The sequence below is a fragment of the Protopterus annectens genome, chromosome 17.part0 (genome assembly GCF_019279795.1).
Source record: "Protopterus annectens isolate FY-2018-M chromosome 17.part0, PAN1.0, whole genome shotgun sequence".
NCBI classification, from domain to species: domain Eukaryota; kingdom Metazoa; phylum Chordata; order Ceratodontiformes; family Protopteridae; genus Protopterus; species Protopterus annectens.
Genome location: NC_056751.1, coordinates 415,637,817 through 415,652,790, shown reverse-complemented (window position 1 = coordinate 415,652,790; position 14,974 = coordinate 415,637,817). Strand labels below are relative to the sequence as shown.

Genomic DNA, 14,974 nt, shown 5'->3' with positions numbered 1-14,974 from the left:
TATATATATATATATATATATATATATATATATATATATATATATATAAATAAATATATACACAAACACACACACACACACACAAATGCGGATCTAGGACTGCTGAACGAAAGTTCAATAGTCCAAATCCACTATCACCGAATACACTTTAACGAAAGTTCTTTCACCAAAAAAGCGCTTTCGTTAAAGAATGTAAAAAAAAAAAAAAAAAAAAAATTAAATCTACCTTTACACAGGGGAAAATGGGATTTTCCCTTATACTCACCGTAGTACGACCAGCACAACAGGCATACTAACCCGAAAATACTGCTTTGGTGAAAAGCATTTTCATTTAAGTATGCCCACCCATTCGCAATGTGGTAAAAAGTGCGTTCGTTCAACAGTCCTAGATCCACGTCTGTGTGTGTGTGTGTGTGTGTGTGTGTGTGTGTGTGTGTATGTATATGTATGCTTATTTGTGTGTGCGTGCGTGTGTGAGTGTGTGTGTGTGTGTGTGTATATATATATATATAGGTATATGTGTGTGTGTGTGTGTGTGTGTGTGTGTGTGTGTGTGTGTGTGTGTGTGTGTGTGTACATATATATATATATATATATATATATATACATACATATATATATATATATATATATATATATATATACACATACATATATATATATATATATATATATATATATATATATATGTGTGTGTGTATACGTACATATATGTATACATATACACACACACATATATATATATATATATATATATATATATATATACACATACACACATATACATACATATTTATATATACATATACACACACATTTCATATATATATATATATATATATATATATATATATATATATATATATATATATATATATATATATTAGATATATATATACACACACACACACACACACACACACACACACACTTCCAAAATACACAGGATGTTTAACTCTAACATGACAACTTAACGCACTTGTATTCTGGACACAGTGTCTTCATATCCTTTTCAGCAGAGGTCAAATAGCCCAAAGAGAAACCAGGTATAGTGCCAGACTGTAACAAGTCTTATGAACCAGGTCTTGTGGTGCATAGAGATGAAGCAATGCTCCACTAACAATACAAGCAATTGAGAAACTGGGTAGAGGAGTACAAGAAGAAGCAGACAATGCCAGCTTGCCTGGGAGGATGGAGGCAGTTTAGCTCACATTATCTATGACACCTGCAGTAATGCAAGTGTATAGCCCACCAAATGAAGATCAGGGCATGCCACACAGTTATGCTGCTTGCCCCGGAGGTTGCACATGCACCTTCTAAAGCATCTACTGCAGAGCTTGCAGGTTGCCAATGGGGTGGGGAAAGGACAGCTTGTAGAATCTTCAAAAAGGCACAATCTCAAACACCAATCTTTCACCTCCTCCATGCAGCAAAGGAGTCAGACAGCTCTAACCCCAATGAAGAATGAATGGGTCAACTGGGTGCTGGAAGGCTTGTCCATGGACTTATCCAGTGGACCCCTGAAAAAAGTCCTCCAAAATGCCAGATTCATTACCTGAATGGAAGTCTATATGAAAGCTAGCAATGCAGTTCACAATACTTAAAAATCTTATTAGAATGTTGAGCTCTCAAACACTGTACTTTGTCTCTACCCCCTCTCCAGGCCACAGCAATAATCATTTTATTAAGTTCACCACAAATTTCCTTTGCTTTTATCCATGTACTGCACACCACCCACAAGCACACATATACTTACAGCTACAGATCATACCTCTGCCTCTTCCCCACAGCCACTTCTACTAATCAACAACTATCACTTCACTGTGATCATCCTAATCATCCTTTGCTTTTTTTCAAAGACCGTCCCCAAAACAGAAAGATGAAGAGCCTTCTGGTAATCAGCTACAATGTGTGAATGCCAAACTTGACGAAAATATAAACCTGATAATATATTTATGATTGCTCCTAAAGGAATCCAAATTTTGTTAAAAATCAGCAAGTATGAAATAAACACACAAAAGACTTGTATTGCGGCTCTTGCATTAAGTACTGCGTTTTGTAAACTGTGCACTTAGATAAGTAGGTGTTCTGTTCTCACTGTGTGTGTGTGTGTGTGTGTGTGTGTGTGTGTGTGTGTGTGTGTGTCTAGTCAGTAGGCAGCAGAGTAGATGTGGTATCCTACAGTTACTTCTCCAAGAGCATGTACTGCCAGTATTTTGCCACTTGTTGGCCCTATTTACGCATAATTTGGACAACTGGATTGGTAAAGTACAGTTGTGTACACTTACCATAAATGTAGATGTTAGAGTGTATTCACTGTTGCAGTCATCACACTTGGGTTATCTGCCTGCAGGTAGCCCTCAGTCAGCCTGAATACCAGAGTCTTAGTAATTCTGCATCGGATGCTGTCGCTTCTTCCATGACGTCAGGTTGTCAAGGGTACAAAACAGGCAGCCAATGCCATTACATCAGTTTTTCATGCCCCAAATGTCAGCAGCCCCCAAACAGGGAGCTGATATATGGTGGGGAATACCACCAGTAAAAAGAAAATACCAATGCCATTAGGAATGGCCATAGAGAGGAGAGGTAGAAAGAGAATGCCAGGGGGCTGGAGGGAGGGAAACCAGGACTGCAACAGTGAATACACTCAAACATCTACATTTATGGCAAGTGTACACAACTGTACTATGTTCTTCATGTTTCACTGTTGCAGTCATCACACTTGGGTTGATTCCCAAAGCTGAGGAAGGGTGGAGGCAGTCAGGAAGTGTTAGGGCTGGCTAGTAGGCCTTGCAAGATTGCTGTAGCAAATCCAACCCTGGATTTAGAAATGATAGGTAAGTGGTAATGTTTGGTGAAGGTGTGTACAGAACTCCAGGTTGCAGCTTCCAGAATGTCCCTAGTAGGGACTCCCCTGAGAAATGCTGTAGAGGTGGAAGTAGCCCTAGTGGAAAGTGGTCTGATCCCCTGTGAGGTAGGTTGTCCATGGTGCTCGTAGCAGAAATGGATGCAGTGTGCTATCCATTTGGAAATGGTTTGTTTTGAAATGGCCTTACCCTCTCTGCCCCTGTAGCAAAGCTGACTAGCAGCTGGTCTGATTTTCTGGCTGGCTTAGTCCTGCCAAGGTAGAACCTGAGCTGTCTGTGCATGTCCAAGGAGTGCAGGGCTCCATTCCCCTTTATTCTGAGGATTAGGGAAGAAGGTTGGCAAATGGATGGATTAGTTTAGAGCCACACTGGACACCACCTTAGGCATAAAAGACTGGTTAGTCCTGGGGGAAACCCTGTCAGCATGGAAAATAATTAAGGGCTCCATAGCCATCAGTACCTGTAACTCAAGACACTCTTCTTGCTGAAGTTATGGCTAAAAGCAAGGCTGTTTTCCAAGAGAGAAATTTTAACTCTGCTGAGGCAGCAGGTTCAAAAGGGGGAAGCGTGAGCTTTGCCAGTACAAAGTTAAGGTCCCAGGCAGGGGTGGGTGCTCTCCTAGGGGGCTTTAAGTTGTTAGAACCTCTCAGGAACTGTTTAATGAGAGGGTGAGAAAATAGAGGTGGCTCAGTATTATAATGAGCTGCAGAGGCATGAATCTTAATGGACGAGAAGGATAGGCCTCTGTGGAGTAACTCTGCTAGGTAATCTAGAATTAGATGTAAGGAGGGCACTGCTGAGTCCTTCCCTTGAGACGGATTCCAAGAACAATATCTTTTCCACTTTTCAGCATAGGATTTCCTAGTACTAGGCCTTCTGGCTTCAAGAATGACATCCAGCACCTGTTTGCTGAGGGTTGCTGGTGGAGTATTCAAGGGAAAAGCCAAGCTGCAAGGTTTAGGGTTTGCAATTGTGGATGGAAAATCTGTCCCTCCTGCTGAGACAACAGGGTAGGAGTCTGCTGAAGGTGCCAGGGTGGCATTGTTGTCAGGCTGCATAAGAGTGGGTACCAGTGCTGGTGTGGCCAGTCTGGGGCAATAAGAATTGCCCTTGGCCTGTGCTGTTTTATCTTGAGTAATACTCTTGAGGGAAGGGGCGGGGGGAGAGGCATAAATTGAGAGGTTTTCCCATTGAAAGGATAGTGCATCCAGCTTCCAGGCCCTGCTGTGAGGGTTCCTGCTGCAGTATTTGCTCAACTGGTGGTTCTCAGGGGAAGCAAAGAGTTACACCTCTGGTGTCCTCCATCTCTGGATCAGATGGTTGAAGGTGTTGGGCTCTAATTTCCACTTGTGTGGGTCTAGGAGATTTCTGCTTAAGTCTGCCAGTGAATTTTGTTTGCCTGTCAGGAATTGAGCTTGTAGATGCACTTGGTTGCTCAAGGCTGTGTTCCACAGGGCCATGGCTAACCTGCAGAGAGGGTAAGAATGGGTTCCCCCTGCTTGTTTATGTACCACATAACTGTGGTGTTGTCTATTTTTATAAGCAGTTGTCCTGGAAGGATTAGGTATTTGAAGGCTGCCAGACCATTCTGTACAGCTAGCATCTCTTTTTGATTGATGTGCAGAAGAATCTGGCCTGGGCTCCAGTGGCCCTGGATGCCTTTGCCTGCCATGTGTAGCCTGATGTGTCTGTTGTCAGGGTTTGAGTGACGAGAGGTTGAGTGAAAAGCAGCCCCTTGTTGCAGTTGCATGCTTCTGCCCACCAAAGGAACTCTGCTCTTAGACAAGGTATGATGGAAATGACTGTTTCAAGGTCCTGAGAATGTTGGCACCAAATACCTTTTAAGTACTATTGAAGTTTCCTCATATGCAGTCTTGTATATGGAATTAGCAGAATACATGAGGCCATGAACCCTAGGGCTTGCAGCATTTTTCTTGTAGAAAGCTGGGTTCTGATGGCCATTTGTTTGAAGTAGTTTGTCAGATAGACCTGTTTTTCTGAAGTGAGAAATGCCATCTGGGAAGTTGTGTCCAAGCTTGCTCCTAGGAAAACAGTCTTTTGACTGGGTACCAGTTGTGATTTCTTTTCATTAATGGTGTACTATAATGAAGTGAGAAGGCTTTTTACAAATGCCAGGTGCTGAAGTAGCAATTCCTGACTGCTCGTCTGAAGCAGGCAGTTGTCCAAGTATGGGAAAATGTGGATATTTCTCTGCCTGCGGTATGCAATGGCTGGAGCCAGGCACTTTGTGAATACTTTGAGCAAAGTAAGTAAGCCAAAGGGAAGTGCAGAGAACTGACAGTGCATAGAGCCTGCCCTGAAATGTAGATATTTCCTGCATGACTCCCTTATGGGGATGTGCAGATAAGCTTTTTTAAGTCTAGAGTGACTAACCAGGCATCCTTGGCTAGCATAGGCAGAAGCTGTTGCAGGATAAGCATCTTGAATTTTGGGATAACCAGAAAGGTGTTGAGAACTGAAAGATCCAGGATTGGGTGCTAAAAGCCCTCTTTCCTGGGCACCAGGAAAGTCTGGAGTAGAAACCTTGACCCCTTTGTTCTACTGGAACAGGTTGAATAGCTCTAATATTGAACAGGGAAAGTACTTGCTTTTGAGCCTCTGCCCACTGGTTTGGAGGAAGGTCTGGAAACCCTCTTGGGGTTTGGCAGTGAATGGAAGTAGAATTTGCACCCCTGAGACACAATGTTTAGGACCCATCGGTCCTGAGTAATGGACTTCCAGGTTTTGCATGAAGGGCAAATTTTCCTCCAAGGGGCACAAGTAATTGGGCAGGCTGGGAAGGATAACTGAAAAGTCATTGTGAACTTTTTCCATAAGGGGGCAGCTTACCACTCCCTGTTTTTGAGGTGGGGGCACTCATTGTTTAGATCGCTGCATACCATGAGACTGTAGTCTGGGTGGCCTGTTTGCTCTGGGTCTGGTCTTGGAAGGCCTGGAAGGGGCTAGAAAGGACCAGTTTTTAGAAGGCCAATGCCTACTGAATCTAGGTGGTTGCACTTGTAAGAATTCTTACAGTATGCATAGATTTAGCTTTTTCTTCCATATTTTAAGAACAACTTCTGCTCAGGTGCCAAACAAACAGTTCTTATTTAAAGGAGTGTCCAGTAATTTGGATTTGACGTGATCTGGCAAGGTTTGTTCCTTCAGCCAAGCATGTCTTCTAAGTACAGACCCAGTGACTGCAGCCCTGCAAGATGCTTCTAGGGCATCAAAGCCACACTGCAAAGTATGCTTACTAACTTGGTTTGCAGAATGCATTAGCTTTAGAAGACTTCAGGATTATAACTCAAAAATGGAAAGTTCACGTAGCGGCCGATTGGCACTTGCGAACTGCTTCTGTTTCGGGCTCCTCCTTGGCAAGAAAGACAGATGTAATGGTGTCGGCTGCCTGATTTATACCGTGACGACCTGACGTCATGGAAGAAGCGACAGCATCCGATGCAGAAATACTAAGACTCTGGTATTCGGGCCGACTGAGGGCTACCTGCATGCAGATAACCAAGTGTGATGACTGCAACAGTGAAACACGAAGAACATCTGGAAATTCACCCTGGAGTTCCACCTGTGCCCCTCTTGGACAGGGGCGACTGGTTCAAGCAGACACTTAAATCAGCACCTGACACCCTTGGGGATATGGGTTGAACTTGGCTAGGCTTGTAAGGGCCCTGGGGCAGGTAGCCTAGTAACCTCCTATGATCCTAAGTGCATTTTGCTGTGGACAGTGTTTACAGTTACCAATGCCTGACCATAGTTTCCTGCCACAAATTAAAAAAAAAATTGCAAGAGGAAAGCATCCCAGATCATCTGGTATCTGTTGCTTCATGAAGTCTCTATGCATGTGACCAGAAAATGATACTAAAGCATTGTGAGTGGTCGCTAAAGGCAACTAAATGCCATGTGGTTAGTGTACACAGTAAAAGGAAATAAGCTGGCTAACCATGTTCTCTTACTCTGTTCATGGGACAAAGGAGAAGTCATGCTAATAATACCATGATCTCTCATTTACAGATTAAAGGAAAGCTGTAGGACAATTATTCGGCTAGTGCAGTTGCTTTAATACCCAAATATGTATCCTGTAGATGTAAAGAGAAAGAGAATTTTCGTTTAATTGGCTCCATGCCAATTTTAGTGCTACAATACAGTACTGTTGAATTATCTCAGCACTTAAGGTGCAGTAACTGCTGAGGCTACTAGTAAAGAAAGTTATTTTTCTTAACAATTGAGGAATATTTGATAATAAGAGGTTTAACTATATGTTTTTATTAGTGACTGGGATAGGTCTAGTCGGGAGTTGATACAAGCTGTGCTAGGCCATTATATGTTAGATACCTGTCAAACTGATTTTTTGTGGTGAGAAGCCTAACAGGTTAATGCTGAAGTCACATGTGATAATTATGTTACCCCTGAAGTAGTGACAAGTATGTCAAGGATATTTCTTGGAAGTATGTGGAATTTTTGGATAAAAGAGTATACATGAGATGGTTAACTATAAAATGATATACCCGATTATTGTGAGATTTTTGATAAGACAGTTTAGGGAAGTGCCTGTATTTTATTTTATTTATTACAACCTATTTGTGAGGATTTGTCTTTATTAACGCCCTGCCACTCTTACTGATTTCATGGTCTACTGTAGGGATGTCCAACCTTTTGGCTTGCCGGGGCCGCATTGAGTGAACAGAAATTGTCTTGGGGCCGCATATAAAATATATCATACAGTTAACTCTTTCGCTGCTGCGGGCGACCAAAGTCGACCTCCTGGCTGTATTGTAGGTGCATTCGAACAATGAATAAATGTAATAAATGCCTAATATGTGCCTTAAAATTTTTATTCTCATTCTAATTCTCTAATCCAACAGTTAACTCTAACATCTTAGTTATATATATATAATATAATATAATATATATATATATATATATATATATATGTGTGTGTGTGTGTGTGTGTGTGTGTGTGTGTGTGTATATATATATATATATAAAAAAAAATATATATATATAAAAAATATATATATATATATATATATATATATATATATATATATATATATATATTTTTTTTTTTTGTACAAATATTCACTAAAGCACTAGCATTTCTCACTGGGAAAACCACTCCAGCAGTCCAACTACGTAAAATGTCAAAATTAGCAGTCCTATGAAACTATAATCCACAAAAATAAGCCAAAAAATTTGCAATAAAGTAAAGATTTCACATTACTGACTTAATAAAACAATTCTAAGTAAGCTACAAGAGGGTCTCACCCAAACAAATGACTGGTGCCAGAAACATGGCCTCAAGCTAAAAGCCAAAAGTGCATTATCATCCCCTTTGGGGAGAGTGATGTGCCCACAACTTATCACATTAATAACAATGTTGTAAGCATGCAATAATCAGTCATGCGGTGCTTGGGCACCCAGGTTGATAGAAACCTGACTTTTGACCATGTTGTCTTTGTTGTACGGAAAGCTTTTTACATGGACCACCTCATTAGTAAGGGTATCTCATTCCAGGGACAAGGTGGTCATAACATCCCTGTATTCTTCTTTTATAAGAGCCATTACTGAGTGCAAAGCCCCTTTTGGCATGTGCCTCAGCAAAACACCCTGCCAAAAGAAAGACTACAACCATTTCTGACAAAAAGGTCAAAGGACTAAGTTCACTTAGTTATTCAAACAGACTAAAAAGCTTCTTGCTTTCCTCTCTCTCTCTCTCTGGCCCCTATAAATGTCATCACTGGCTTGCTTTCCAGGCTAAGAATGATCCTGCCTTAAAGAATTCCACCACCTCAGAAATACTGGTCATACTTAAAACGCTCACTACAAAGACCACAGCCTTCACAGCAACATAAACAAGTCACTCTGTATGGTCAGGTTCTTGATACAAAAACTTCAACTTCTGTAAAAAGCTCCTCTCATTATCAAACAATGTAGTTCAGCAACATGACAACTGGATGGATAGCCATAAATGTACTCCTTGAGTAAGAAGCATAGCCTTCATCAAACCGGATGGAAAATCCACATACTAAACTTTCCTAGCAGGATGGCTAACATGTAATATTGGTTACTCAAGTCTATTTGTCCAAGAAGAAGGACCTATTTAACTAAGAATTCCATTTGCAAAAACATATTCAGTATACATATAAATCTCTCTCTGTTTCACACTCTCACACACACACACACACACACACACACACACACACACACACACACACACACACACACACACAAAGGAGCCCCTACTTCTAAAATAGGCAACCTCAGTAATCACATGACACACACCCACTGAATGAAATTGTCTGGAAGTAAAAATATCTGAAAAAAAAAAAATCATACTAGAGATGAGCTCATCCATCCAATTTCCCACCACCAAAGTACCATCAATAAATTAGCAAACAACTGCTCAGCAAAAAGTAAATCAATAAGAAATCCATAAACTCTCTTAAATCATACTACATACTGGAGTAAACATATAACATCCCTCCAATCTAAAACCATTTGACATTCAGACATTTTAATTTGTGCAGAAGTTATTCACAGACTGACAGTTTACTGAGCTGTCACATTAGCACTCTATGCTTATGTCGGAACCAATGAAGCATACTTAATTCCAAAAGAATTAAAGTAGCTTAATAAGAAGGTTATTTGCAAGGTTACATAGCAGTTTATATTGGAAATAAGCAAAGATATTAAAAAAGCTCTGTTTCTCATAATTATGCTGAAAAGTCTTCCAAGGTAAATACAACCTTCTGATTTAGTATGGAACCATACCTCTCAACCTTAGAGCAAGAAATCTGGACAAAGCGAAAAATAAAAGTGGGACACAGGCCCCAAAATAGGTATGCATCACAAGCACCACTGAAACAACTGTACCTGCAAACATTATACAATCACTTATAATCTTTCTATCCCATCATTGTCAGTTAAGCATTATATGTTTCATTCAATCCTGCCTTCTTTTGCAACAAAGAAAACCATGCTTTGAAATGACACCTGCATTAAAAATAATAAATAAAACACATTGCATCCACATCTTGCAACTTCCTACCTGCAAACAACCACAGAGATTTCACTGAAACTAGGGCTGCTTATTTCCCAGGAAGGATAGCTCTCCCTAATTAAGTCTAACACTCTACCAGGATCTGGACTGCCTGAAATAAATTAAATTATGGCCTGCAAATTGCAAGTGCACTTTGTTTAATTAAACTATATTTCTAAGCCCACTTACTGTATTTTTTCAGTAACATCCCAATATCCATTTCCAGGTCACTTTACAAGACATTGGCAGTGGTAGACTTGGCATCCACCAGATCCCTACAGGGCCACACTCATACTGCTAGCATTGTCCATTAAATATAAATATCCATCCACTGCAAATGGCAAGAAGCTGCGTCTTAAAAAAAAATCTACTTTTGGCATGCCTAGTACCCAAGTATCAGGTTTTGAAACAAAGAAACATATTCTCCACGTCCGTAAGTCTCTATCTTTAATAATCATCTACTGTTGCAGCCCTCCCAACACACAAATACACACATACACACTAAAACCCACAACATTTAAAAATATGATATTGTGCCCACCTGATTTGCCAGTATTGATGATCCACCAAAGCTATACTTATTGTTGTCCAATCTGCCACTGCTTAGAACCCACCAATGACAAAACAGTACTGGGTGCTTTTTTGTTTGTCAGAAAAAAACAATTCAACTTTATATGCTACAGTCCCACAAAGTCAAACCAATACTGACCTTAACCCTAGGCTGCAGTCTCATTCTTACTCAATGGAACTGTGTTACCTTGGATGACTAATTTTATTTCCTAAGCAAAAGACAGAAATTTGAAGATGAAGTAAAATCCATACAGTTGAGAGGTATGATTTCATATTCAATACAACACACTGTCAGTAAAGCCACAGTTTAATGAAAGTGTACTTTTAATGTACGATACATTTGTGAGCTAACTTACTTGTGTTCAGTAGGTGGAATGATTGTCATTAGCCTCTTTGTGCATGTGTCTCTCTCTCTGTCATGCACACATACACACACACTCCTTCTACTTTCACATACACAAACATTCTACTTTCATGCATGTACTCACCCTGTATTTACCTATTAACACAGGTAAATGCTGTCCCTTTCAAAGGCAATGACGGCAAATCCATATACGAGTCCCACTTCAGCGAGAGCACACACACACACACACACACACACACACACACACTCTTTGGCAAGAAATGACGGCGGGAACACACAGATCCTTCTTTGGTGCAAAAATTCAAAACTAGAATGGTGCTTTGGTGCATGCGCACACAGAGTTATACGTCATGGGTGTGAAAAAACACAAACTGTTTTGGGGCATGCGTATATCAATGTTGCAGTTAGAGGCCGGGGGCCGCATGGAAGAGCTCTGAGGGCCACAGGTTGGGCATGTATGGTCTTACTGGTTACACAAACAAGACAGATGATGAGGGAAAACTGCATTTTTCATCTATGTTTCACCAATTTCTAATAAGTCAAAGTTGTGTTTGAAGACCAAGCTTTCAAAAAGCCCACTTGTTTGCCAGGCTTTGCACATTTAAGTGTCAGATTTTTACACCTTCAAAAACTGGTGTTGATTTTTTTTTAAGGGTGTGTAGTTTATGATCAGTGAAATTAATTTGAAGAAAGCTAGGATTGACAGGCAGATTATAGTTTGGAAAGGGATTAAGGCTGACATCTTATGCCAGCTTTAACATCAGCTAAGTTAGACACTGAAGGGTAGAAGTTATTCTGGACCACTCTGGTAGGGGCTGAAAGTTTTTTGCTACTTATTTTATTACAATATAGGCAAGCTGCATATAATTACAAGAGGATGTTTAAGTTGAGCAAAAGAATTACGGGTTGATGGGTTGGTAAGGTTTTGTAAAGGGGTAAGGATTTTGGTAATCAAAGGAAGAGGTGGCTGATTTAGGTATACCAAATATGTGAAAAAAAAAATCTTTTCTGCTCTGAAAAAAAATTATGTACATTATCTACGTTTTCTCAAAATAATCACAAAAAGCTAGATACACAGTAGCTTTTTTGCCAGCTTTCCAGACAGAAAGGCAGTCACAATGACTTATCCAAAAGCAAAACAAGATGGTTTTAAAGAAAAGACTCACTTGACAATCCAATAATCCATCAGTGAATTTATTCACTCAGAAAATGATGCTCTAGGTCACTCAGAAAACATTATGTATATTAGTCCAAAGAAGAAAATGTTAGCAGTCAACACTGTACTAAATCATCTGCACTAATCATTAAAGAATACAGTTCAAAATTTTCCATGTCAAAAACTGGTAATTTTTATCAATAATATAAGCAATCAGACAAAGGCAGAGTGGAGTAGAACAGCAGACAAGAGTGCACATGCGCACAGACATTTTATATGTATCTATAAAATACACAGTGTTGAATGGGATTAGAACCACAGGAAATAGCCAAATATGATGAAATATGTTTTTAGAGTTTTGGGGTGTGGCTGTTATTTGACTATGCATTATATGTTAACAATGTTGTATCTAGCTACTTGGGAATGTGCCCCCCAGCACCACCGCATAACTGTGGAGCTCTTACAGGGCTGCCTGATTACTGAAATAACTACAAAAAAAGTCTAAACCTCACATTTAACACCTTCATTCACAAGCTAGAGGGCAGACCACAATCTGAATGCAAACATCACTTTTAGAGAGATTGGTACATGTAACTGACCACAAGAAACATAAAAGATACTAGACAAAGACTGCAGTACTTACATCTCCTCCAAAATCAGTCTCAGCAGGGGGTCCTCCATTAAAGTATCTGAAACAAGAGCATGAAAAATATAAACACACCACAACTTGATTTTTAAAATAAAACATTTAAAATGGTTCGATTTAGAAACCATTCCCTACCTATACCTATTATAGTCTTAAAAATCAAGAAACCTTTTACCCTGTATGAATTAATAGCTTGTTATTTGCTTGAAATCAGAAGTACTGCCCTACATTTGCATGGGCAAAATGCACTTTTGATTCATTACTTTTTCTATGATATAACTACATTATAATTTCTGTTTGTCAAGCATTACTAAAAGCAATAGTATAACACAAAACATGTATATTTTCCATTTTCAAATCAGCAAAACACATCTTTTCCATCAAATCAGCATATGTTCTTTCTACTGTTACACCTAAGAACTCATGCTTTTTTGTTTAAACTGATCGAAATACATCTGCAAGCAGGTATGCTGTTAAATTATAATAAATAATTATGAAACAACTTTATTTTGTTCATAAAATGTCAAATCCTAGTTTCAGGTTCTTTCACACACAAACTATCACACAAAACCTGCTCCTTCTGACAGGGTCACTTTATCAGTCCAGAAATAAAAGTTGTGATTAGTACTATCACTTCTGTTGTGAATATTATTTCTGCAATCGCTCCAACACATTATCACACTGACAAGCTAGATCATCAATTAGTTACTTTCACACACAGACTGCCCCACAAAAAAATACCTTCAAAATGGATACACCTCTGACGTCTGACAGTGATCAAATGAGGAAAATTTGGATCACAGTAGTATGCGGCAGCTTGTTTCACACAAATACAGTTTACATACATAATACACAAAAATATGCTCTGAATTACTGTTCTTAACAAAACAATCAGTTTTCAGTCACAGAATGACTTCCTACTTTCTAAAAATAACAATTTCCTGACTTGCAAAACCTCCTGATGTTCGACTGGTTGTTATCTGGTCTAGTGCTAGCATCAAATGTGGTTGCTCTTTAGTCAGCCCCCATACCAGAAAACAGTTAAAAGAAAACAAAGAAACGTGTTATTGCTGTGAGAAGTGCTGCTAATGTTTGGCACTACCTGGTATCCTAATAAAATGTGTTTATTTCTTCTGCAAAAGAAAATCATCAATGAAGATTGAAGTATTTGTTAATTACAGAAGTTTCTCATAAAATGCTTCAAGTTCATCAGTAAGTACTAAGACTGAACGCAATTAAGCAAGTCGAGTCAATCCTTACTCACAGTAAGGGGCCATGGAGTATCTAGCTATGACCCATTACGATGAATTACTTGTTAGGCAGGTAAAGGGGGAGGTTCAAGGAAAATTTTCAGTCATGACCAGGGCACAAAGAAACAGTAAATAGAGAAGATATGAAACATTTTGCAAAGCTATCAATAGATATACTGCAGGGAAGCAAAAAAAAAAAAAAAAAAAAAAAAGACTACCTGTAGAAAAGCCATGCAAATATGAAAAAAAAAGATGCAAACTCCACAAAATCCATCATCAATAGTCAAAACTGAACTTCAGACTTTGAAATCTTACCATTAAGTTTCTTAGCTGTGAGAAGAATGAAACTGAGAAAGGCTCAGTTAAAGGGCTATTTTATTATGGGATTACTTTGAAATTTTCTACAACTATTTCATTAGCATATTCACCAAGTCTACAAAATATTTAGCATTTAAGTATTCTGCAGGTGGGATTTTTTTTTTCATTTTAAAACTATACTGATATCAGTAAATAAAATCTGTTACACGACTGCTATAAGGCTGGGCTACTAATATGATTACTGTATTGAAAGTACAGATACTCATCAAGTACATTTCTTAATATTAAGACATCTCACCAAAAATGCCTCAGAAGATCAAAATAAAAACAAAATATTTCACTACTACAAATAATTTCTCCCATCATGCTGTACGTTAGCAGCAATAGTTAACCCAGTGGTACCAATGTTTGTGCCTCTACTTTGTTAATATAAATTATCACCAGACAAGAATGTACTCTTACTCATGATATGTTCTGTCATGACCACTATAAACTAATTATGACTATGCGGGTAGGCCTCAATTAGTTCACAGCTGAAAGACATTGTGAGGCTAACCATCTGAGTGAAAGGTGACACCCAATGCAACCAAACACTCCACCTATATCAATCTGTGCATTATCCAAAAAAATCTGCAAAATCACAATTATCTTTACTGCGACCCCCAAAAATTATTGGAACCATGTCAAAGGAGACAGTTCCATAAAATTCTAGCACCGTAAAATCAAGTTCTTACCATTATTAAATG

At 39.0% G+C, this 14,974-nt stretch overlaps 1 protein-coding gene across 2 annotated transcripts in view; it reads right to left on the bottom strand.

Annotated features, from left to right (window-relative positions):
• Positions 1 to 14,974, bottom strand: part of MED25 (mediator complex subunit 25) — a 1,733,520-nt gene that overhangs the window by 1,633,891 nt on the left and 84,655 nt on the right. For both annotated transcript variants that reach the window (XM_044059360.1, XM_044059361.1), the window contains exon 3: positions 12,658 to 12,703. In XM_044059360.1, the coding sequence (XP_043915295.1) occupies positions 12,658 to 12,703 (46 nt within the window). The remainder of the gene's footprint in view (positions 1 to 12,657; positions 12,704 to 14,974) is intronic.